Below are 27,899 nucleotides of genomic sequence, written 5' to 3'. Positions count from 1 at the left end.
CAATCACCATATAGTCCGTTGGAAGCTTAATGTTTATCGGGGCACCCTCGTGTTCATTTCATTTCATTTATTTATTTTATAATGGAGTAATTCATATGTGTCTTCATGAATGACTCAATGCATCAACTGAAGCAGTGATTGATCTAAGTTATAATTGTATTTTTATGACATAATAAAGTTATTTGAATGTTTGTGTGCTATATATGAAATATAAACAAATAAATTGCATGGATGAATGAGAAAATAATTTAAAAAAAGTGAAATTGCAAATAGTAAAACAAGTCTATACCACATCAATGCTGTTTGAAGAACTCTCTACGAAATACATCAACAAAACTTTTCAAGGGTCTAGCCACAATTTATAACAGTTAATTAAAGATTACAAAAATTGTATAAGAAAACTTAATAAAATGTTATGAGAGAAAATACTATTATATAAATTTAATTTCACTATCTCTAGATAGATATTCAAACATTGAAAATGTTTGATTTTCTTTGCTGATGTTTAAGAGCTTAGTTAAAAACCGAATATTGTGAATATGGTGTTTATTTTTAAATATATTATATTTGTTAATATGGATTAATATGATATTTATAAAATTAGTATATTTTTCATAATGAAAGCGTTTTTAACAAAAAAAATTAGAAATAATATAATTTTTTTAATAAATACATTTATATAAATATTTTTTAATATAATATTAAAGCATTTATGAAGTTAGAGATATACTATATGTTGTGAATATGTCCAAATAAAAAAATAAATAGCTTATATGATGAGAATAAAATATGAGAGAGAAAAAAAAATACACGCAAAACATCTAAATCCAATTATGGATTAAAATAAAAAAAATTCAACAAAAACTGTCATTTTATTTGTAAACTTACCACTAGCAGCATCGTGCAACATTATGCGTGAATTGGTAAAGAATGGCCTCAGTGATGGCTTGGGGGTAGAGCCAATTGAGAGGCTGTCTATATCTGGCCCCGAATCATCACCCTCACAGCATGACAACGATTCAAGCTCTTGAAATAATGCATCCAAATCACGTTCGCCACGTAGAGCTGCTGTGCCACGATTCACTTCACCTTCCAATTCCTCTGAGGCTTTGAAACGTTTCAATAGAGCAAAGATTTTTTGCTTAAAATTACGTTGTTGCAAGGAAATCGTCTGTAATTAGAGGTAGATAGATAAAGAGATGAGCAAATAATCAAAAAATAAAGAAAATCATTTGGGTTGAATCATCAACCATTTGCTTATATATATATTTTTTTTTTTCATGCCACATTCACAAAATGGTACAATGTTAAGTTTTTCATAGTGTGTTTGAAATTCAGATGTTGTTTATTTTTATAGTGGAAAGTGAAAAAAAATTATTTTTGTAATAGGTAATAATTTACATAGTTCCAGACAATCCAAAATTGTAACACAACTGATGGTGAATGAGTCATAGTATAGCGAATAAGTATATTTTAAATTGAAATTGAAAGAATATTGCAAATTATCATAATTCCCCGATTATCTTACACTGAAAAAATTGTTATCTAATATGAATAACTTTTAAGGCTAGTTTATAGGGACTGGCCTTGACTTCAGGCTCACTTAGATGTTCAGTCCAGTGCGATAATTTAGGAATTAGAAATATATCGGGTGATAACTGATGTTGTAGAAACCTTTATTATCACATAGTTATTGCAGCAGTTTACTGTTTAGCCAATGTCTTACTAAATCCGCATGAGATGCTTTAAACCCCCTCCTCGTTATATATGTTTTACTGGATAATATATAGAATTTTGATGGACTTGCGAAACATCCATCTTTCATCAAGAAGATCGGTTCAAATAGTACTGCTCACTGTGACATTTCTACATATGGAGACTACATCAGATTATAAACATTTTTGTTTGGATTTTTGAGGAATCTTAAAAGTCTCGTCAAAGCATGCAAGAAAATCGGATGAAATTAACCCCCGGGAGCCACCGTGGTGCAATGGTTAGCATGCCCGCCTTGCATACACAAGGTCGTGGGTTCGATTCCTGCTTTGACCGAACACCAAAAAGTTTTTCAGCGGTGGATTATCCCAACTCAGTAATGCTGGTGACATTTCAAAGATTTTCTAAGTGGTTTCACTGCAATGTGGAACGCCGTTCGGACTCGGCTATAAAAGGTCCCTTGTCATTGAGTTTAACATGGAATCGGGCAGCACTCAGTGATAAGAGAGAAGTTCACCAATATGGTATCACAATGGACTGAATAGTCTAAGTGAGCCTGATACATCGGGCTGCCACCTAACCTAACCTAACCCCCGTTCATATGAAATCTAAATACTATAGATACGTACCCTATACTCGAATGGGCACGGGAAGTTAAATAAAGAATTTTAATTTAGTTTTAGACAATTTAAAAATTGGTCCTTCTATCCCCTGAAGAATTTACATCACGAAACCGAAGTATATGGGGGCTATATCAAACATTTGCCGAATTAAACTCGGGATTTCCAATTTCAAATCGGATAAATAAAAATTGCAGTGTGTAGATTAGAGCTCGACCAAAGTGTTTCTTTTGTTTTTGCTAAAGCCGATGTTCGGCAAAAAAAGCAATAATCGGCCTAAAATTTTTAATTTAAGTAATTAAATTAAATATTAGCATATTTTATTGAACAAAGGCATAAAAACAACAATAAACGATATTTCAGGCCATGCCTTATAATATTCTTTTAGGACTAGCAGACGATTTACTGCCTGTTCATGAAACACAAAATCGACTCGGGATGAATCGTTCGACTAGATTGAAACTAAAATAACTTTAGATACATTTGCTAGAAAATCCTGAAATTTGTCATGAACTCATTATTTATGATTTACTATCGAACAGCGAACAATTGGGATTCCACGCGCTCAGAAAAAAAAATCGCCTCTGTAACATGTACCCCAAACACATTTTTCTTCAAGCATATATATTTTCAGGATTGGTCAAAAAAAATATTGTTTGTATTGTTCAAACATATTATGTTTCACCTTATGACATATATTTGTAGAAAAAAATTTTAATGGAATTTTCTTTGTGTAGATATATTTTTAAGGCGCCAATTGGTTACTCTCTCTATTTCTAAACAAATATATGTTTATAAGCTATCTCTAAATTAATATATGTTTGCATCTAAGCATATTATATTTAGAAACATTTTATGTCCCAAACATAATATGTTCTAACATATTAACATATATGTCCCAAACATGTTATGCTAGTTTATGAACATTATATGCTTGCACTTAAAAATATTGTGTTAACAAATTTGAGTTCCAAACACATAATTTTTACACCCAAACATGTGAAAAACAGTCTTTTTCGTCCGTACACAGACTCTGGATTTCGAGACATCAATATGGGATTTTTGACGAATCGTCCGTCTCGAGGCGAACGAAAATTCCACTAACAGGCAGTTAGTATTCAAAATTTTGTAGTTTGATATTAAAATGACAACAAGGAGTTTTTATACATTTTTTCACGTTTTATTTGTACTGGGTGTTTTGACCGAGAAAAATTCAACACGGGACAATTTGAAATGAAATAAATTATTTAAAAAGCTGATTCAATTTGTAAGAGGAAATTTCCCAAATGTTTTCTCCATAAGGAGTTAGCATAAAGGGCCCAAAATTGAGTTATCTCTCCCAGCCAGATCTATACTAAAGGTTGTGGAAAGGTTCATTCGCCCGAACCGAAACATGTACAGTCCAGGCGTGTATAGATTGGTATCTGGCGTTTTCTTTTCAATGGCTCTATTAACCATGTTCCTTAATCTATATCTGTCCATAAAGCTCGAAAAATAATTGTATAATTAGCTTTGGCTTAAGTTAATCGGCCTCTTGACGCCGAATTATCGATATTTGACCGAATGCTGAAGCCTATTCTTCGGTCGAGATGACCAAGAAAAAAAATGGGAATTCCCTCTATATGGGGGGCGAAGAAGTCAAATCGGGATGTCGTTCTTTTTCTGCATGGACCAATAGACACCATATTCGGCATCACTATATATTGACCTGAAAAATAGTGTTGCTCATGAAACGAAATCGTGGGATCGGTTTATATGGGGCCTATATCAAAACTTGGACCTATAATCCCATCTTCGAAATTGACCTGCTTGCATACAAAACAAGAATCTGTACAAAATTTCAGAACCATGACTCCATTCCTGAAGGCTGTAGCGTGATTACAATAGACAGACGGACATCGGTAGATCGTCTAAGAATTTCCTCCTGCTCAAGAATATATATATACTTTATATATAACATAATATGAAAGATTACGCAACCTAAATGTTAGGACACGCAATTTACACAATATTAAGGACAATGCAATTTTAATTAAAAGTTTATAAAATTTGCTTCAATATTTTTTTTTTTTTAATTTGGGACACTAATTGCAAATATGGGTTCCTCCTTTAAAGTCGTATGTCTTTGAACTAAGCGGAATTTTCCTTCAAAGTAAACAATTTGCTTTATCAAGAAAAAAATTAATTACGTCTAATAAATTGTCAGCGTTGTCGGAACAAATCGCAAGAATTTAGTTTTCTTATAAAGATTTGAATTTTGTATTGTATTTGAACTATGGTGCCAAAGAGAACTATGAGAATATTTACATTTGTAGGTTTTAGGGTTAAGAAAATATCGTCAAACGAAAATTTTGCGATTTGCAATTCCAAATATCGGAATATACCCCATTATGATTTGGTATTCGAATTAGTTTGCAAGCATCATCAACAAGGAGAACAAAAAAAGTGTTGTGAAAATCGCAAATTACTGTATAATCCTTCGGCCTATGTTTAGGAGGAAAGTCAAAAATCATTGTTTGCCCTCTAGTTCAGTGGCCTTAAGCTTTTTTTAACTTGTTGTCTACCTACTGTTTAATCCTAATTGGCATTTAATGGGCATAAACTTTTAACACCTGTTTTATAATTTTTCACATTTACCCATTAACCTCCAAAAAACAAAAAGAAGGTGAGAATTATAAATGGCGGCAACAAGCTACAGACGTCATCTACAGACAGACATCAGCTGCACAAACACAAAACACGGAGCAAAATGTACAAGTGGGAATTGTACAAAATATAAACTAAATGTCCTCAATTAATTTAAAACCAACAACAACAACAAAAACAGAAATAAAAAGAAACTCACAAACACGCACAGACAGCTACAGGTAAATCTACTCTTTATATGGCTCCTCGCCAAGTGGTGGTATCCACACATTGGCTTCCATCATGCCATAACCAACCATCACCAAGCATTCACATCTATTTATGTCCTCACTCTTGTTATAAAGGGTGATTTGTTAAGAGCTTGATAACTTTTTTTTTTTTTAAAACGCATAAAATTTGCAAAATCTCATCGGTTCTTTATTTGAAACGTTAGATTGGTCCATGACATTTACTTTTTGCAGATAATTTCATTTAAATGTTGACCGCGGCTGCGTCTTAGGTGGTCCATTCGGAAAGTCCAATTTTGGGCAACTTTTTCGAGCATTTCGGCCGGAATAGCCCGAATTTCTTCGGAAATGTTGTCTTCCAAAGCTGGAATAGTTGCTGGCTTATTTCTGTAGACTTTAGACTTGACGTAGCCCCACAAAAAATAGTCTAAAGGCGTCAAATCGCATGATCTTGGTGGCCAACTTACCGGTCCATTTCTTGAGATGAATTGTTCTCCGAAGTTTTCCCTCAAAATGGCCATAGAATCGCGAGCTGTGTGGCATGTAGCGCCATCTTGTTGAAACCACATGTCAACCAAGTTCAGTTCTTCCATTTTTGGCAACAAAAAGTTTGTTAGCATCGAACGATAGCGATCGCCATTCACCGTAACGTTGCGTCCAATAGCATCTTTGAAAAAATACGGTCCAATGATTCCACCAGCGTACAAACCACACCAAACAGTGCATTTTTCGGGATGCATGGGCAGTTCTTGAACGGCTTCTGGTTACTCTTCACTCCAAATGCGGCAATTTTGCTTATTTACGTAGCCATTCAACCAGAAATGAGCCTCATCGCTGAACAAAATTTGTCGATAAAAAAGCGGATTTTCTGCCAACTTTTCTAGGGCCCATTCACTGAAAATTCGACGTTGTGGCAGATCGTAAGTCTATTCATGATGAAATGTCAAAGCATACTGAGCATCTTTCTCTTTGACACCATGTCTGAAATCCCACGTGATCTGTCAAATACTAATGCATGAAAATCCTAACCTCAAAAGAATCACCCTTTACATCCGTATACGTAGTATCCCCACATATGTATGCGGATGTAGGTGCTAATTTACCAAAGACATTGCCACACAATGTGGTATTCATTAATTCATACATGCATTTATAATACGCGTGTTTTATTTATTATTTTTTTTTGGGGGGAGAGAGAGTGTAGAGTTGCCAAGCAGTGTAAAATGACGATTTTGTTCATTGGGCAAAGGAGTAGATATGAAGATTTTTGTTTCTAAAATGATTACTATTTTGGATAAGTGATTTTTAAGTTATTTTAGCATAAAATTGAAAGGATGGAATTACAGTGGAACCTCTCAAACTTTGACACTCCGAAACCCAGGCACCTCCCAAACATGGGGATGTTTGATACATTAACACCTTAAAATTAACCTCTCATACATGGACACCTCTCAAAGGTGGACAAAATTTAGGGAAATGTGGATGTCCACCTTTCAGAGGTTTCACTGAATATAGCACAGAATTTCCGTATAAATTTTCCGTACGATTTTTTTGCCCCTACTTATAAAAGTTACATTTGTACTTTTTCACAATTTCTTAAAGTGTATAAAGTTTGCTCCCTAATCAATAAGGGATTGAAATGAGTACAAAACAGCCGAAATTTTCCAAATTTGGTAAAGTCGGTTTTCGGACTACAGTGAAATCTCTCAGATTTCTGAACTATGAAATGCGGACAATTTTCGAAAATTGACAAATTTTCGTGAGACGTTTGCTATACTATTTCAAAGGATCCTTCCAAATACCCTGCACAATTGTATGCATAGTGCATATGTTTTTTGCAACACCCAAAAGGAGACGAGTGGAAATAGCCACGTCCATCTGTCTGTGAACCATATTTTTATAATCAAAGTCTAGATCGCAGTTTTCAATCACGAAAATGATAATATCAATCACCGTTTTAATTGAGCATCAAAAAAAAAATACTTGATAGAAAATTAATTGATTTCATTAGCAAATTTCAATTGATTTTTTAATTGATTCAATTAAATTTTAATTGATGTTGATTAAAAAATTCAATTCATTTATTTTAATTTAAAAAAGAAACTATTTTTAATCGCTATACTATATTTCAGTCACTTTATATAACTACTTTTATTCCTTTTTAGTTTGATTCAAAAATTCATAGTTTCAAAAAAAAATTATTAAGAATTAAAAAAAAATCTCCATAATTGTTTAATTGTCTTACTCTTCCGAACTTGATTGCTAATTAATTTTATCAATTAATTTTTAGTTGAAAATTTACAAAAAAAAATTTAGTTGAAATAAAAAATTAAAATTTCAATCATTGACTTAATGTTTCTAGTTTGATTATAAGGTTAATAGTATCAATTAATTTTTTAATTGAAAAAGTTTTCAACTTCAATCAACTTTTTAATTAGGAATATTTTGGAGATATTTTTTTCTGTGTACACTAAAAAAAAGCATGCCCAGCTCCAATGATTTTGTCTTTAGACCAATGATTTTGGTATTGATAGCGAACCAAAGAAGCGGATAATTGAAGTATGGATATTTTTAGGATACAATTCTCTTTTAAATTTGAGTGTTACGTACTTGATTTTCGGAAACAAATTTTAAATTATTCACCTTTTTAGCTTTTTTCCGTCGTGTGCTATACAAGTCCTTTAAAAATGTGTTAAAGATAACTGCAAATTTGCAAATTCAGACTCGACGTCAAGTAGCAATTATGTCAAATAAAAACGTCTTTAAAATAAAGTTTTGAAAAATATGTTCTAATTTTGAAGGAATTTTTGTGATGTAGTCGAGATGCATAAAATCAACAAATTTAAAGACTATTTCATTAATTATACCCTCCACCATAGGATGGGGGTATATTAACTTTGTCATTCCGTTTGTAACACATCGAAATATTGCTCTAAGACCCCATAAAGTATATATATTCTGGGTCGTGGTGAAATTCTGAGTCGATCTAAGTATGTCTGTCTGTCCGTCTGTTGAAATCACGCTAACTTTCGAACGAAACAAGCTATCGACTTGAAACTTGACACAAGTAGTTGTTATTGATGTAGGTCGGATGGTATTGCAAATGGGCCATATCGGTCCACTTTTACGTATAGCCCCCATATAAACGGACCCTCAGATTTGGCTTGCGGAGCCTCAAAGAGAAACATTTCTCATCCGATCCGGCTGAAATTTGGTACATGCACTGTTAGAAAAATATGTTTTTCATATGTTCCGATATAAACAAAATGTGTTTCGGGCACGATTTTAAACCACAATATATTTAAGTGCGAACATGTAATGTTCCTGAACTAACACTAAATGTTTGGGACATCTATGTTAATATGTTAGAATATATTATGTTTGGGGCATGAATGTTTCATAAAAATCATATGTGTGAATACAAACATATATAAATTTACAAATTTCGACTAAACATACATATGTTGTGATATTTTATTCAAAGCGACAGAGAGAGTATAGAGAGAAGTAGAGATGGAAACCGGGAGAGTTGACGAAAGATATCAATATAACACAGCAAAAGAGTCAAAATAGAACAATTTCTGTGAAACCGCTTGTATGTTGTTTCGGAAAACTGTTTTATGATAAGGCCAAAAATTTGATATGTTTAAGTCTAAATATTATTTAATTTGAATAAAGAGAATATACATTCTGAACCAAGAGAATAGACATTTGAAAAACAAACAGCTTATGTTTTCGCCTTGAGAGCAGCATTTTATGTATGTGTGGATATGTGTTTTGTTTATCATTTTGGCATTATGGGCACAATTTTTTTCTTGGTTCGTTAAAAGAAATCAGGGGTCTTCATAAAAATAACGAAAGGGCACTATACTCTTTTTAGAGTTGGGACAGTAAAATGAAATAAGGAGGAAATAGTGAAAAATTACACAGTAAAATGTAAAAAAACAAACTTTAGTTCCTCTTTATTGAAAAGTAGTCCACGAGGAGTTGACGGACACCATCAAATATAAAAGCGGGCATTAAGTTCGAGTTTTACAGCTAAAACAATTTAAAAAGTTTATTTTCTTTAAAATGAATTATTAAAGAAAAATAAAAGGAATTTTAGAGCGATGGTGTTAAATGCTAGTAAAAAACTGTTCACTCCTAAATAAATTTATGTTTATATTATAAAATTATGTATGTATGTTTATACTCGACTCCACGTTCTTCTTTTGTTAGTTTTTGAATTCCTTCCAAATTTTAAAGTTTTGTACAAAAACAGTTTTTTATTACAAGATTGTTATTTTTGCAATAAAAAATAATATTTTATCCAAAAATCAGTCAATTTCGTTTATATCAAGCACTGTTACTGACTATAAATCTTTAATAACGCACATTTCGAAGTTTCATTTAAAAAAAATTAATATAGTATAAATATAAATGTGTAAATTAAAAAAAAAAAAAAATGTTCGGTCGGAGCAGGGATTGAACCCACGACGCTTTGCATGCAAGGCAGACATGCTAACCACTGCTCCACGTGGCAAACAAATGTATGTTTCTGTTAAATAATGTTATGTTTGCATAGGCTCGTGGGCGCTGCAAACTATGCTATATAAATGTAACTTAAAACGATAATTATCTACTGGTGACTATAACAGCTACGTAGCCCAGTGGATAGTGTGTTGGCTTACAAACTGTATGGTCCTCGGTTCGATTCTCCGTGCAGGCGAAAGGTAAAATTTAAAAAAATTTATAAAAGTGAATAATTTCTTCAACATTATTTGTATTACAGAGAAAGGTGCCAATAACTAAAAAAATTCGTGGAAGTGAAAATTACGAGTATGTTAGGGAATGAGCACAATCGTGTTTGGGAAAAATTCTTTCAAGCATATAATATTTTTGGCTCAAAATGCTTCCAAACATATAATATGTTCACATAAAACAAACATATTAATGTTTCGGCAGTATGCAATAATATATGTGCTTCCTGCAAAATATGTTTGGAACATATGTTAAAGAAGCGATTTTTTTTGAGGGTGTGGTGTTGGTATATGGTCTCTAACAACCGTCCAAAAATTGGTCCACATCGTTTCATAATTATATATAGCCCCCATATAAACCGTTCTCCAGATTTGACCTCCGGATCCTCTTGGAGGAGCAAAATTCATCCGATCCGGTTCAAATTTGGAACGTGGTGTTAGTATATGGCCACTAACAACCATACCAAAATTGGTTCATATCGCTCTATAGTTGTATGTAGCCGATCTCCAATCACACAAAAATTGGTCCATATCGGTTCATAATCATGGTTCATAATCATGGTTAATCTACCAAAATTTTATTTCTATAGAAAATTTTGTCAAAGTTTTATTTCTATGGAAAATTTTGTCAAAATTTTATTTCTACAGAAAATTGTGTTAAAATTTTATTTCTATAGAAAATATCATTTCTATAGAAAATTTTGTCAAAATTTTATTTCTATAGAAACTTTTGTGAAAATTTTATTTCTATAGACAATTTGGTTAAAATTTTATTTTTATAGAAAATTTTGTGAAAATTTTATTTCTATAGAAAATTTTGTCAAAATTTTATTTCTATAGACAATTTTGTCAAAATTTTATATCTATAGAAAATTTTGTCAAAATTTTATTTCTATAGAAAATTTTGGCAATCTGAATTATATACGTATTTAATCGATCTTTTTTGAGTTAATATATATCACGTATGGTCTTACATACAATTTAGAAGACGGTGTTGGAGGTTTTATGTTAAGATACCTTGACATCGGCAAGCGTTACCGCAACTTAAGTAATTCGATTGTGGATGGCAGTGTTTAGAAGAAGTTTCTACGCAATCCATGGTGCAATCCATAGGGCTCGGCCTGGCCGAACTTACGGCCGTATATACTTGTTTTTAATTGGTTCAATTAAAAATTTAGTAGATGGTGTGTCCAAACTTTAATGATTTTTTTAATTAGACAATCAATTATTTTTTAATTATATTCTTAATTGGAAATAATTTTTATTTAATTTAATTGCTAATTGGGATTATTAATATTTTAATTGTAATACGTACAAATTTTTAAGGATAATTAATTATTTAATTTTTTAATGGTTAAAGTTCCATCAAATTTTAAATGGACACATCGAAAACTGTTGAAGGATTATTTTTAATCTAACCTTTTAGAAGGTTTTTAATGATTCTGGCATATCACTAGAAACATGAATTTTATTTTTGAAAAGTTATTATGAAAAGTTTTAGAGAAGGCATTCTTTCTAAACACGACGAATCCATATAGCAAGGCTTTCATCGCCCTTACCTCAATATAGAGCTTAAATTCCATCCTTTGTGATCAATTTTTCATCTTTAACAAGATCATCATCACGGATATTTTCGTTGGATGCTTTGATGAAAAAATTTACTACCTAATTTTTAAAATAAAACACATCATATATTCGGAATTATTATGTATTCGAAATCCCGCACCGCATTGTGAGGAGAAAGGTGATTAGCACGCACCATGGCATTAGAGGGAGATTCATTCACCAGTCATCCGACCGGCTTGCCTGCTACCCTATATATTTTTAGCTATTTGTTATTATTAGTTCCCTTGAGACAAGTTCATTAGCTTTTAGAAATAAAACTTAAACTATTTTGTTGGTGGAGGCTTTTTTTAGTGCCGGTATGTTTTCAAATATACAATCAAAGTGAAATAAAACATTTTTTTTTTTCAATTTTCTTTTTCAAATGCACTATGTCGGTGCATGTCAAATGTCCATAGAACTTGGAAAATGTGATTTATGATAGCAACAAAAACTATTTTTTTAATTATAGTTTTAAAATTTAACAATACAAAAGAAGATCATAGAACGATTAGTATTAATAGTTCTTTTATGAATGAATCTTAATTGAATGACAAGTACCGGCTGCATATGACAGAATCAGGGAGATTTCGAAAATAATTCATAAATGTGGGCTCATTGTTGTGACAGTTCAATTATTGCATTTTTTCATTTAACACTAAACAAAAAGTTGATATAAAACGAAAGATTTTTATCTTTTTGGATTTTTTTTAATCTTTAAAGATTTGATATTGACTTCAAGCAAAATAACGATATTTTAAGGAATACTAAGGTTGTATATATTTTATGTTAGGATCGAATTTTTTCATCTTAATTTTGATAAATTTCGATAAATTTCAACTTAAAATCTCAAAAAAAAAAACTTTAAATAAAAGACGCATTCTCCTTCAAATAATGTATTGAAATTTTTATCGATAATTCAAAGATATAACGTCTTTAATTTTATTATTTAGAGGTTTAGAGAAAAATATTCTTTGATACTAGAATTACTATTTTATTCAATTCAAAATGTATTCAACAACAAATTTCTCCTTAATATTGTGAATATTTTGTGACCTAAAAAATAGGTTCCATAAATTTTATTACTGAATCAATTTTTTTTTTCGGTGTACATGTTTTTTTGTTCGAAATTTATTTACTCTGTATATATTTAAATAAAAACGTTCATAATATGAGTTACTTACCCTGCTAATCTTTGCACGTGATGAACTTTTATCCTTCATTTCGAATTCACTATCACTATCGACGGGATTATTGGAACCGGCTAATGCTACAACGTCTTCCACTTCGGACCTTTGTAATTTACGATATTTTCTCATATCATGCTTAGAAGGATTATAATCGCGTTTCGGATCATAGCCGGGTATACCGAGATCATCATTAAATTCACCCGAACTAAATTCACCTTCTTCATCTTCATCAGAGTATTCTGCTACACGATCTACAAATGGAAATGAGATTTATGTTCATTAAATAACATTCATTTTATTTGCTGTGTGGTGATAACATTTAAAAATAACTCTCTAGACAGCAACAATAATAATAATATTATTATATAAAGAAAATGTAATAAAAATCGTAATATGGGTGAATTTAATGAATATGTTGTAGAGATAAACGAAAGCTTTATGAATCGATTGACCGTAATTTGACACATAATTTTTAAAATATAAATAACAGGTTTTAATGAAGCAGGAGTTGAGTATATCGCCCCAGAATGAAACACTAATCATTAAATCGATTTTCGACGAAGGTTTCGATTCGATCCATGTAGACATCACTTCAGAAACTCATGGCTTCTTTTGTGAACATTTTAATTCTATAGAAATTTTTGTCAAAATTTTATTTCTATAGGCAATTTTGTCAAAATTTGATTTCTACAGAAAATTTTGTCAAAATTTTATTTCTACAGAAAATGTTGTCCACACTTGATTTCTATAGAAAATTTAGTCAAAATTTTATTTCAATAGAAAATTTAGTCAAAATTTTATTTCTATATAAAATTTAGTCAAAATTTTATTTCTACAAAAAATTGAGTCAAAAATTTATTTATATAGAAAATTTAGTCAAAATTTTATTTCTACAGAAAATTTTGTAAAAATTTTATTTCTACAGAAAATGTTGTCAAAATTTTATTTCTATAGGCAATTTTGTGAAAATTTGATTTCTACAGAAAATTTTGTCAAAATTTTATTTCTACAGAAAATGTTGTCCACACTTGATTTCTATAGAAAATTTAGTCAACATTTTATTTCTATAGAAAATTTTGTCAAAATTTTATTTCTTTAGAAAATGTTGTCAAAATGTTATTACTATAGAAAATTTTGTCAACATTTTATTTCTATAGAAAATGTTGTCAACATTTTATTTCTATAGAAAATTTTGTCAAAATTTCATGTCTATAGAAAATTTTGTCAAAATTTTATTTCTTTAGAAAATGTTGTCAAAATGTTATTACTATAGAAAATTATGTCAACATTTTATTTCTAACGAAAATTTTGTCCACATTTGATTTCTATAGAAAATTTAGTCAAAATTTTATTTCTGTAGAAAATTTAGTCAACATTTTATTTCTATAGAAAATGTTGTCAAAATTTTATTTCTATAGAAAATTTTGTCAACATTTATTTCTATAGAAAATTTTGTCAAAATTTTATTTCTACAGAAAATGATGTCCAAATTTTATTTCTTTAGAAAATGTTGTCAAAATTTTATTTCTACAGAAAATTTTGCCAAATTTTATTTCTATAGAAAATTTTGTTAAAATTTTATTTTCATAGAAAATTTTGTCAAAATTTTATTGCTATAGAAAATGTTGTCAAAATTTTATTACTATAGAAAATTGTGTCAACATTTTATTCATATAGAAAATTTTGCTAAAATTTTATTTCTATAGAAAATTTTGTCAAAATTTTACATTTGTATAGAAAATTTTATCAAAATTTTATTTCTATAGAAAATTTTGTCAAAATTTTATATTTACAGAAAATTCTGTCAAACGTTGATTTGTATAGAAAATTTTGTCAAAATTTTATTGCTATAGAAAATTTTGTCAAAATTTTATTAATATAGAAAATTTTGTCAACATTTTATTTCTATAGAAAAATTTGTTAAAATTTTATTTCTATAGAAAATTTTGTCAAAATTTTATATTTTTAAGCAATACTTATCATAGTTTCGGCTATAGGTCGATTAAAAAAACATGGGATTGATGTTTTTATTTAAGTTGTATTATGTATTACAGAGTGTGAAGCTGTGCACACCAGAATAACTCCTTGAAAACGGTTTTGACGAAGTCAACCGAAATATTGGAAATAAAACTTAAATAAAAACATCAATCCTATGTTTTTTTAATCGACCTATAGCCGAAACTATGATAAGTATTGCTTAAAAATAAAGAAAAAAGGTCAACGATAATCAATCAGAAAAAAAAATTATATTTGTATAGAAAATTTTGTCAAAATTTAATTTCTATAGAAAATTTTGTCAAAAATTTATTTCTATAGAAAATTTTGTTAAAATTTTATTTCTACAGAAAATTACGTCAAAATTTTATATTTGTATAGAAAATTTTATCAAAATTTTATTTTGTCAAAATTTTATATATATACAGAAAATTTTGTCAAACATTTATTTCTATAGAAAATTTTGTCAAACATTTATTTCTATAGAAAGTTTTGTCAAACGTTTATTTCTATAGAAAATTTTGTCAAAATTTCATTACTATAGAAAATTTTGTCAAAATTTTATTTCTATAGAAAATTTTGTCAAAATTTAACATTTGTATAGACAATTTTGTCGAAATTTTTTTTCTATAGAAAATTTTGCTAAAATTTTATTTCTATAGAAAATTTTGTCAAAATTTTACATTTGTATAGAAAATTTTATCAAAATTTTATTTCTATAGAAAGTTTTGTCAAAATTTTATATTTACAGAAAATTCTGTCAAACGTTGATTTGTATAGAACATTTTGTCACAATTTTATTGCTATAGAAAATTTTGTCAAAATTTTATAAATATAGAAAATTTTGTCAACATTTTATTTCTATAGAAAATTTTGTCAAAATTTTATTTCTATAGAAAATTTTGTCAAAATTTTATATTTTTAAGCAATACTTATCATAGTTTCGGCTATAGGTCGATTAAAAAACATGGGATTGATGTTTTTATTTAAGTTGTATTATGTTTTACAGAGTGTGAAGCTGTGCACACCAGAATAACTCCTTGAAAACGGTTTTGACGAAGTCAACCGAAATATTGGAAATAAAACTTAAATAAAAACATCAATCCTATGTTTTTTTAATCGACCTATAGCCGAAACTATGATAAGTATTGCTTAAAAATAAAGTAAAAAGGTCAACGATAATCAATCGGAAAAAAAATATTTGTACAGAAAATTTTGTCAAAATTGTATCTCTATAGAAAAATTTGTCAAAATTTTATTTCTATAGAAAATTTTGTCAAACATTTATTTCTATAGAAAGTTTTGTCAAACGTTTATTTCTATACAAAATTTAGTCAAAATTTTATTTGTATAGAAAATGTTGTCAAAATTTTATTTCTATATATAATTTTCTCAAAATTTTATTTCTATAGAAAAATTTGTCAAAATTTTATTTTTACAGAAAATTTTGTCAAACATTTATTTCTATAGAAAATTTTGTCAACATTTTATTTCTATAGAAAATGTTGTCAAAATTTTATTTCTATGCAAAATTTTGTCCAAATTTTATTTCTATAGAAAATTTTGTAAAAATGTTATTTCTATAGAAAATTTTGTAAAATTTAATATTTGTATAGAAAATTCTATAGAAAATTTTGTTAAAATTTTATATTTCTATAGAATTCTCCAACTCTGACAGTTACTCCTCCCCATCGTTGGCTACCATTAAACAATTTTTTGAGTTTCAGAGTACAGATACGTCAGGGTGACCCATCAATGGCTACTATAGAGTTACAAAAAACATGATCTCATATTGGTAGAACGCCGATGGAAGGTGTGCGACATAGTTGAGACAATGGGAGCCACCGTGGTGCAATGGTTAGCATGCCCGCCTTGCATACACAAGGTCGTGGGTTCGATTCCTGCTTCGACCGAACACCAAAAAGTTTTTCAGCGGTGAATTATCCCACCCCAGTAATGTTGGTGACATTTCTGAGGGTTTCAAAGCTTCTCTAAGTGGTTTCACTGCAATGTGGAACACCGTTCGGACTCGGCTATAAAAAGGAGGTCCCTTGTCATTGAGCTTAACATGGTATCGGGCAGCACTCAGTGATAAGAGAGAAGTTCACGAATTGTGGTATCACAATGGACTGAATAGTCTAAGTGAGCCTGATACATCGGGCTGCCACCTAACCTAACCCAGTTGCGACAATAGGCATTTCAAAACATCGCGATGGTCAATCACGAAATTTCAGACAAAAATGTCAATCGTTTGGTTGCTTCCAACACGAGGGAGTTTCGTGACGGTCGACAAAATATAGATTGACTGATATACACCAGAGACCAAGAAACTGACAAAACAGTGGACTGCACCCGGCAACGTGTTCCAAAGAAGGTGAAGACTGGTTCGGATGGAAAGTTCATAGTTATCGCTTTTTGGAGAGGTATAAATCTATGCCAAGCATGTACAATGCCAAATTATTAGGTATTAGAAAACAAAATCGAGGAACATTCGAAATCTGGAAACAAACGAAATTGTGAAGTGCATCCGGCAAAACGTGCTCCAATGTAGGCGAAAAGGAATATGATCAACTCAAACATACTTCAGGAGCATAATTTTATTTTTTGACAGAGAATATGCAACAGTTCTCATAACGAAACACATATTGGGGCACGAGATGGTCGAGACAGTAGATATTTTAAAGGTCATAACCTGCAAGAAATTTCGGCCATGAAAAAACTTTTGACGCGTTTGGCGCCGCATTTGCTTAGTTGCTGCAATAACCCAATTCAATTCTTTGGTTTTTCGTGAAAATCGCCGAAACCTAAATTCCCTAGTACACATATGCTCCGAAAAAGGCGAATATTGGCCCATAGGCGGCAAAGGTGTAGGACAACTTTTTCTGGGATTCAAAACTGTGAGATGTACATCGACTATCTGGAGAAGGGTAAAACTATCATAGGACTGTATCATAGGACTCTGTGGAATTCTTTGGCGGATTTTATGACCCGCCATCGCCATGATGAAATTGAAGTGGGAAATGTTGTACCGTCCAACGAATTCTCCTGATTTGACCAAGTTCTACTTATTTTTGTTTTCAAAGTTATGAAAGTCACTAGCTGAAAAATTGCATGAGATGATCACCGCCACCTTTGCTAAGATGGGTTATATTTGAGACTGGGTTATAAATTTGGAAGACTATGTTGAAAAAATATTTAGCCTCTTTTCCAAAATATTAATACCTATATCCACGAATATAAAAGAATATAGTAACCAGCATTTATCGCTGGGTCAACTCTTATGCATCATGAACATTTCAGGTGAACCGGAGAATTTGAAATATTTTTTCAAATATCCGAATAAATTAAAAATATATATATCTATTTTTTTATTATGCTTTTTTTGATTTTTTTTCTAATAAAAATGCATTTTGTGATATTACACATATTGAAAATATAATCAACTCATGGACATTTCTAAAGATGTTGGTAAGTAGTAAATTTTTTTAATTACTCAAAAGCTCACAATACAACTTTTAAATTTTAGTTAATTTTCTTGGTTAGTTAAATCACTATTAATAAGCAACACATTTATTTTTATGGATTTAGGAATTGATGATTTTTTTATTACTTTTTAAGAAAAATCGCATTATTCGCGGTGGTTTTATAACTGTTTCTTTCATTTTTGTATGGTTTGTTATTTTCTAGCTGTATCACAATTTTAAACAAATATTATTTCTTGTTATTATTTTGAACTTTTTTGATGATTCATTCAACCATCAGCACCACACGTTTAATTGTATTTTTTCCACCAATTTTGTTTTTTTGTTTTGCTTTTGTTATTAACCGACTCGTATATAGAGGGAAACAAACATAAAAAAACATTGACCGCTTTTACGCTTTAATTTATTTTTTTTTTTTTTTTTGTTAATTTACGATTTTTCAATTGAACGAAAAAACGCGACGCGCTGCGTTGCGCTTGGTATCTTAATGTGAACTGTTATATCTTGAGGCGCATTCAAAACTGACTGATATGACTTTTGATGGGGCTTTTCTCAATTATAAGAAAATACACTTCATTATCTCTGTGTTGTTTTTTTTTTTCTGGTCATTACTGCTGCTGCTGCTGTGGTGATTGTTGTTGTTGTTTTTACGACAATACAAACACAATCTACTCATTGGCCAAGAAAGTAGGGTCGGCACAACCAAACAACTAGAGAATACCACATTTAGTAAAAACAGAGAGCTGCTAACAATAACAAAAACTTTCCAACTACAGCGTCATATGAGCATAATAAATAATTTCAAATCGATTTTGATGAGCGTAAAGATTTTTAGTTAATTTAATCTCTTTCAATACGCATTAAATGCTATACTCTTTCATACAATATGTAAACTTCTCTTTCTTACTCTCACAGTAAGAAAGAGCAGACCATCTCATTGTTTATCTAAAAATTAGGGAGAGAAAGACATAAATAATAACAACACATGTTGTTTACTATCGACTACAGTGTGACCAACTGTAATAGAAGTGAAGAAAGAAAAAAACCTAATGCTGGTCAGCTGATGGGTAATTTTTAGTGGCAATAAGCCAAAAGTGCCATCATCTTATGTCGTGATTGTATGGTTTTCAAGTATTTCATTGTCAATGCATCTGTTTTATAGATTTTATTTTTTGTATACCCCCAACCAAGCATATACGAGGATTATTTGTACAATTAATCATTATATATAAATTAACATGGGGCATTCCATGTTACATTAGATGGCTGAGATAAAAATAAAGATTGATTTTCCCCTTAGATAGTTGCAGTATTCGTACATGCATTTTTGGGATATTTCTCTGATCTTTCCCTTTTATATTATACACAAAAAATTGGGTTTTCGGTTTAAGATTTTTTTATAACTTATTAATTGTTGAATGTTTTCTCACAAAATCCCTAATAAAATCTATAAAAAGCAGGATGTTACTAAAAGATTGACGTAGACATCTAGACAATTGGAATACAGGGGAAACAAAAATTATTTATTTATTTATTTTTTTTTTTTTTTTAGTAGTCCAAGTCTACTTTTTTTGTAATCTTCAAATTCGACTAAACCACTTTTGATTTTTTTTTTTTTTGAAACTCGACTGAAATCGAAGATATTGCATTAAATGCTGATATGAAGCAAATATTTCTATGGGATTTTAGTTTAACCCTTTCACTACCGAAATAAAACTAATGATAAAAATTTTGATTTTTCTTCTGTTTTTACTTGTACTAATAGCATGTAGAACAAAAATAGTAATTTTGAAAACCTACCTCAATTACTTCAAGAGCTATATGAGCTTGTTCTGAAAACTTGATTCTTGAATTGTGACCAAATAGCCTAACGAAAATAAGCACAATTTGGCCTATAATATCTTTCAAAGTGTGAGAAAAAATACAAAAAAGAACATATACAAGTATCAGCTATAGTTTTTGTATAAATGCCCATTTACTAGAAACATACAGTACACAAATTGTCTCAAATTTTCGTATTTTTCGTTTATTGTTAAAGAAGATTATAAAAATGTATTTTAGACTTCACCCATATGGACAATATTTATAGATTATTTAGATTAAAGCCTCTACATTAAAATAACATCGAGAAATAAATCGAAACTAAGTGGGAAAATAGAATTTGGTGCCTTTTTCGAATGTCCTTCTAAGTGGACATCGGTAGTGAAAGGGTTAAACGGTAAATATGAATGTGTTAAATTATCCTTTTTTCAAATTTTAGAAAAAGTTAAAATCTAAAAAAAATCGTTGAGGGTAATATCATCTGATATCTATAACGATAATGCTTGTTGTGGACTACTCTCTGGTCAATGAGTTCTATTAAATTTTCCGATTATTTCTTAAAGTTTATTAAAAACTGGGAGCCACTCTGGAACAATGGTTAACAGGGTTCATGGGTTTAATCCCATTTTCGACCGAATGCCTTCTCAGTAATGCTGCGAACATTTCTGAGAGTTTCAACGCTTCTGTAGGTGGTGTATAACGCCGTTCGCTCGGCTATAAAAAGGATATCCATTGTCATTGAGCTAAATATAGAATCGGACAACTCTCATTGGTGAGAGAGAATTTCACCACTTGTGGTATCACAATGGACTGAATTGTCTAAGGGAACCTGAAATAACGGGCTGTCACTTCTTATAGTCCAACATTGGTCTGTTCCCAACATAACTTCAAAATTGCGAAGACTATTCCACTATCTGGAAAGTTTAGGCATAAACTTAACATTAAAAACTACTAAAATGGTTCGCGACTCGAATTCAAACACATACACGACGTAGTGGTAATCAAATAGCTAAAGATCTGAAACTGACCCGTGAAAGGATGTTATACATTTAGAGAGAAATCTCTCGATCTTGGACATTCAGAAAAGTGGATACCTCCCAAAAGGGGACAGTTGTGTGGGGACGTTTGCTATATTAACACATTAAAATTAACCTCTCATTACTGGACACAATGTAAGAAAATTAACTCCATTTCGGTTCTCACTTTTGCTCACGAGGCAAATTATAGCGCCTTGAAATAAACCGAAAGGATGACGTTAGTGTACATAAAATAAGGATGACTTTCCAGGGCTATAAAAAAATTTGGAATTTTTTTAAATATTTATTTTAAACAATGAATATTTTAATCAAACTTAACACACTAACGGTCATTTTCATGTGGCTTTAACTGCCAGTTAACAGAAAGTAAATTTCAAATATATTTTCTCAGGTTAACTTTAACTGAATAGTTTTTAGCATTATAGTTCTTAACTGGCATATGGAATATATAGACAAGATGGTGGATATGTTCATAGTACAGTCTAAAAGTTCGTTAGCTAACGAAGCACTAACAGAGCTCATGAAAATGGGGATAAGTTAGTTAAGAAAGTGATTGAAACTAGTTAAGTTTTTATTACAAAGTTAATTGATTTTTGTAATCAACATCAATTAAAATTTTAATTGAATCAATTAAAAAAATTAATTGAAATTTGCTAATGAAATCAATTGCAGTAAAATCTCTCAAACTTGGAAACTCTGAAAACCGGACAGTTGTCTGGAAAGGTTTGCTATATTAACACATTAAAATTAACCTCTCATAACAGGACACCTCCCAAATGTGGACAAAATATAGGCGACACTGGGCGTTCACTTCTCAAAGTATTCACTGTAATTTTTTAATCAAGTATAAAACTTGATATGCACAATTGAAACATTTCCGTGATTAAAGATCCAATTAATTAAAAAATTAATTGGATCAATTAATTTCGTGATTGTATTAGGAAACAAATTTTTTTCTGTGTATATAATAATCGACTTCAACCATCGACAATCGACTTCATTACATTTTTTATTTTTTTATTTTTTTACTGTGAGACACTGTACACTCATTGAGATTTGTTTGCTTGTTGCTGTAAATGTGGGCGATTTATGAGTATTCTCCATAACTTCTGTTAAAGATATCAAGAGATGATGGAGAGTGCGAGAGATCTGAGTAGAGACAATTCACTAAAGTAAACAAAACCACAAGAGGTTAAGAAAATATATACACATATGCATATATTTCTTAGATATCGATTTGTTTTTGTGACTTTGTTGTGTGAATTGCTTTTTTAAAAATAATCGAAACACTCATATTTCCTTAAAATTCACTCATTCACATACTACGCAAACAGGCTATTTCATAAAGAAATAAAAATATGTCATCACCTTGAAGGGAGCATGCATATATTGTGTAGGCACTTGTCGCACCACGGTGGTACTGCTGTTATCATTGCACCAAATCACTCGACAATTATTCACAAAGAGCCAGGGTGCTGCCATTAAGAGTACTGCGTATCGTCACTGGTGGAAGGTGTTTATTGAATTCAACAAGTCCGCCTACCACCCAACCAACTGTCTACACTCACTGAAGATTTCCATATTTCCAGAGAAAATGTTTACGAAAATTTCAAGTGAGAATTTATAAAGTGAGAATGATATCGTCTTGACTCATTCAGCAACAATAACAACAACAACACTTACATGTGTTCTCCGTAGAGTTTAAAAACTTGAAACGAGCATTTTGGGTGCACTATTACTATTGTATGGTCCCTTGGTCTTATCTTATAGTTATAGACAGCCGGCCGGCCGGCATTTATGAGTGGAGGGTCCCATTATGAACTATATATGTCACCCGATATGGTTTTTATTATTTGCTGTAGATAGTGTGTCATTATTGTCCACATGTAAAGGGTGATTCTTTTGAGGTTAGGATTTTCATGTATTAGTATTTGACAGATCACGTGGGATTTCAGACATGGTGTCAAAGAGAAAGATGCTCAGTATGCTTTGACATTTCATCATGAATAGACTTACGATCTGCCACAACGTCGAATTTTCAGTGAATGGGCCCTAGAAAAGTTGGCAGAAAATCCGCTTTTTTATCGACAAATTTTGTTCAGCGATGAGGCTCATTTCTGGTTGAATGGCTACGTAAATAAGCAAAATTGCCGCATTTGGAGTGAAGAGCAACCAGAAGCCGTTCAAGAACTGCCCATGCATCCCGAAAAATGCACTGTTTGGTGTGGTTTGTACGCTGGTGGAATCATTGGACCGTATTTTTCAAAGATGCTGTTGGACGCAACGTTACGGTGAATGACGATCGCTATCGTTCGATGCTAACAAACTTTTTGTTGCCAAAAATGGAAGAACTGAACTTGGTTGACATGTGGTTTCAACAAGATGGCGCTACATGCCACACAGCTCGCGATTCTATGGCCATTTTGAGGGAAAACTTCGGAGAACAATTCATCTCAAGAAATGGACCGGTAAGTTGGCCACCAAGATCATGCGATTTGACGCCTTTAGACTATTTTTTGTGGGGCTACGTCAAGTCTAAAGTCTACAGAAATAAGACAGAAATAAGCAACTATTCCAGCTTTGGAAGACAACATTTCCGAAGAAATTCGGGCTATTCCGGCCGAAATGCTCGAAAAAGTTGCCCAAAATTGGACTTTCCGAATGGACCACCTAAGACGCAGCCGCGGTCAACATTTAAATGAAATTATCTTCAAAAAGTAAATGTCATGGACCAATCTAACGTTTCAAATAAAGAACCGATGAGATTTTGCAAATTTTATGCGTTTTTTTTTAAAAAAAAGTTATCAAGCTCTTAACAAATCACCCTTTATAAGGCAATGGAACCATTTAAAAATTAATTATAACAAAACATGGGAAAAAAACTAAAATTTCTTAAGAGCTAATCAGAGTTTATCACGTTTTCCATTCATGACATTTATCATAGATGACAAGTGTGTACAGCGTTTATTTTTAAATACACAATTTACACCGGCCTTAATTACACACTCACACCCTGGGGGATAAAACAAAATGCAATTAAAATATAAATGTTCATATAATAATTATAAAAATTGGAGGAGATATACCAAATTCAGACATCATTCCTTATTAATTTACAGTAGATTTTCAAATCGAAGAAATTCTTAATATTAGCTTCTATAAAATTGTAGTTAGAGGTTTTCCCGGGAATTCGCTATTTTTTCGCTCCCGCTTTCCGAGGAATTAAGTGCGGGAATTCCCGGGAAGTTTTCTTTGCAGTATTTTATATAAAATGGAGGGATAAATACTACAAAAAATATTATTTTTTACCATTGGGTAAATCATCATTCTCATTACACTTCCAAAATCTACTTTTAACTATTTTCAACAGTCATTTTTTTGTAAATAAGGGACTTCAAATCCATTTTGAGTCTCATGTGAATGGGGTATAATTTAGCCTACACCCATAGAAAAAATCATGAACGGTGTGGTCATTTCGAAACGGTCCGTTCATGAAAGTGAATCATCACACATGTGTTGTCAAACTGAGAACAATCTGACAACGTAAAAATGACACCATACGTTGTCAAGACAACAACCAGCGTTCATGATCTGAGAACGTAATGGTTACGAATTTATAAACAAAATTAAAAAAAAATATTTCCGCTACCGTGACTCGAACCTGTGTTGCCTGCACGATACGCGTTAACAGTCGCCAACGGCGGAGTTGCCATAACAACGTCTAAAGATTATTTTGAGACTTTTCATGGCCAAAGAAAAACGAATGCCGTTCATGAAATCGTGAACGCCCGTGGACGAAATCGTGAACATTCCGTTTGATTTTTTGTGAACGTTTCCGTTTCATTTTGACAACGTCCGTTCACGATTGTGAAACGTATTTTTTTCTATTAGTGTAAGTAGAGAAGAATATATAATATAATATAATTGTTTTTGGGATTTTTGTTTAGAGAAAATAAACTATGAAATGAAATAATTTAAGTAAACATTTTCAATTACTTTGGAAATTGCATTCTCCTATTTGAATATGGTACTAAGTAGTAATATTTGCCTTGTCCGACATATATAGTCGTGGGTTCTAGCCCAGGTTCTAACGGCCTACCAATTGATTAAAAGAAGGTTGCTCTTCCTAATTTTTTATCGACATATTTTGGTAAACCGGCATTCCAATAGACTGGTAGACTAAGTAAATCTTTATAAACAATGGGTCATTTTACCGTATACAGTGGATAATGGATATAAGAAACTCAGTAAAATACACAATTTTTGTTTCTTATATGCGTTTTTTTGTACGCAATTATTATTCAAAAGAAAAAGAGGGTATGGTGTTTTTAATGACTTTCTTATATGCATAATTTTCTTATATGAGATGTGCTTATATCCGTTACGTACTGTAAACCACTTTTGCAATTGCATACTTTCAAAATATTTTTATAATTATTGTAAGGATGTGTTTATGAAATGGCAATTTTTATTATTATAGATACCTTAATTTCAAATATAGATGGTGTATTCCTTCTGGGAATATTGAACATGTGTATATAGTGACTCTGTTTTACGGTGACATAGAAATAAGTTTCTTTAATTTCCATAAGTTTTAATGTTACAGAAAAATCCCACTATATCGGAAGAGACTGTCCATTGTGCCCATTGTAAAAGCTTTTTGTATTTTGTTTTATTACAAAATATTTCTTATTTTAGTATAATATACATAGTTAATTGTCCAGACAACACCTTATAACCCTTGCTTTAGGCGATTTTTAATATATTTAAATGTCTAAATATATGCCCGGGAAATTCGAAAAAAATTCCCGCTTTCCCAGGAATGGAAAAAGTCATTGATAAGAGAGAAATTCACTATTTGTGGTATCTCAATGGTCTGAATAGTCAAGTGAACCTGAAATGTACGAGGGTTGGCTTTCTATATTTCGGGATTAGAAAATTGTTATATTCCCCGCTGCACTTTTGTATGCGTTTGACCCAATTGTAGAAACACGTTTACCATTTTGATTGAGGTATCTCCAAACCATCCCAGCAAAAAAAAAAAAAAAGAAGTTTGGATACCCAATTTGTGATCCAGAAGTAGTGCAAACTTTGATAATCACCAATGAATTTTACATGGACTTGTCATAAGACGGAAGTACTCCAGTTTTGGATCCTTTGCATTGCTTTGGAAGTTGTGCCTTGGAAAACACAAAACTTTTTTTCCAATTCCACTTTTTTGTATAAATATATTTTTTCATTAAAACAAAAAATTAAAAATTTTCATAATTTGTAAAACGTTCTCAAAAGAATTATTATTAATTATTATTATTATTTTATTATTATTTTTTTTTTAATTTGTTATTGATTTTCTATTCTTTTTCGCGAAATTTAATTGTCCAAAACTTTCACTTAAAACGGCCTAATACCGTACTTTCTAAGATTTGTCCAAAAGGATGGCATTGGAAGTGGAAAAAATCGATAGGGGATCCCAGGATGCGCTTTAAAAGAAATGTTTGTTAACTTCGTCGAAAAGAACTGCCTCGGAAGTGAGAAACAATTGATGGGGGATTCCGGGATGCGCTTTAAATGACATGTTTGTGGACCAACTTCCAATTTTTTTTTTGCTGGGATGCATTCTGCACGCATTAACCGCTTCTTCAGGTGTAAAAAAAATGTTGACCTCTCATTTTATTTTTTACGTAAGGGAATAAAAAGATGTCATTCGGAGCCAAGTCAGGACCATACGGCGGATGACCCATCAAATAGATGTTTTGAGTGCTCAAACTTGCAGTTGTTTGAGAGCTCTCAATGTTGTGGTGAAGAGTGATCCTTCTCGGAGGTTGATTTTTCTGAGTTTTTGGAAGACAAATGACAAACAAATGGTTGTGTATTACTCAGAATTGACTGTTCTAGTTGTACGATTACGACATGTCAAGTTTTTGTGGGAAAAAATAGGAGATTATTTGCTTGGAAGTGCTTCGTACGCGAGCAACTTTTGTTGGATTTGGCTCATCTTGAAACAGTTTTGGGTGTAAATTCACGATGTCATAGACGTGTTTCGTCTTTCGACCAATCGACACAAGCCTTTTTTGAGCGATTGACAAATGTTGCATCCAACCCGAACAAATTTTTTAGGCGATCTTAGCTGTTGGCGCACAGAATCAATAGTTTCCGGAACAACAACTGATTTTGTACGGCCTTCGGGAAATTCGTCTTGGAATGAACTAAAACCTCACCTTATTATTATTGGTCTTTGTCGGAGCTTCATCGCCAAAAATTGAATTAAGTTCATCGATGCACTTTTTTGGGTTAATCCACGTCGAAAGTTGTAAAAAATAATCGTACAAAAATGTTCACGATTAAGTTGCTGTAAAATAATAACAGGTTGACTGATAAGTCCCCGGTCTGACACATAGTTGGCATTGCTAGTATTAAATGCATATTATTTTTATATAGTACCAACCTTCAAATGATTCGTGTCAAAATTTGACGTCTGTAAGTCAATTAGTTTGTGAGATAGAGCGTCTTTTGTGAAGCAACTTTTGTTATTGTGAACAAATAGAAAAAAAGGAATCTCGTGTTTTGATAAAATACTATTTTCTGAAGGGGAAAAATACGGTGGAAGCAAAAACTTGGCTTGATAATGAGTTTCCGGACCCTGCCTCAGGGAAATCAACAATAATTGTTTGGTATGCAAAATTCAAGCGTGGTGAAATGAGCACGGAGAACGATGAACGCAGTGGACGCCCGAAAGAGGTGGTTACCGACGAAAACATCAAAAAAATCCACAAAATGATTTTGAATGACCGTAAAATGAAGTTGATCGAGATAGCAGAGGCCTTAAA

General features: G+C 31.3%; 1 protein-coding gene across 1 annotated transcript in view; it reads right to left on the bottom strand.

The window, feature by feature from the left end:
* KrT95D (phosphofurin acidic cluster sorting protein KrT95D) overlaps nt 1–27,899 on the bottom strand; it is a 287,611-nt gene that overhangs the window by 34,685 nt on the left and 225,027 nt on the right. Inside the window, exons 5-6 of the mRNA XM_075292058.1 lie at nt 12,732–12,988; nt 889–1,171 (exon numbers count right to left, since the gene is read on the bottom strand). Of these exons, the coding sequence (XP_075148173.1) occupies nt 889–1,171; nt 12,732–12,988 (540 nt within the window). The remainder of the gene's footprint in view (nt 1–888; nt 1,172–12,731; nt 12,989–27,899) is intronic.

Source organism: Haematobia irritans, chromosome 1, assembly GCF_050003625.1.
Source record: "Haematobia irritans isolate KBUSLIRL chromosome 1, ASM5000362v1, whole genome shotgun sequence".
Classification (NCBI taxonomy): Eukaryota; Metazoa; Arthropoda; class Insecta; order Diptera; family Muscidae; genus Haematobia; species Haematobia irritans.
Note: the sequence above shows the minus strand (reverse complement) of the source record. Positions and strands in the feature narration are given on the sequence as shown.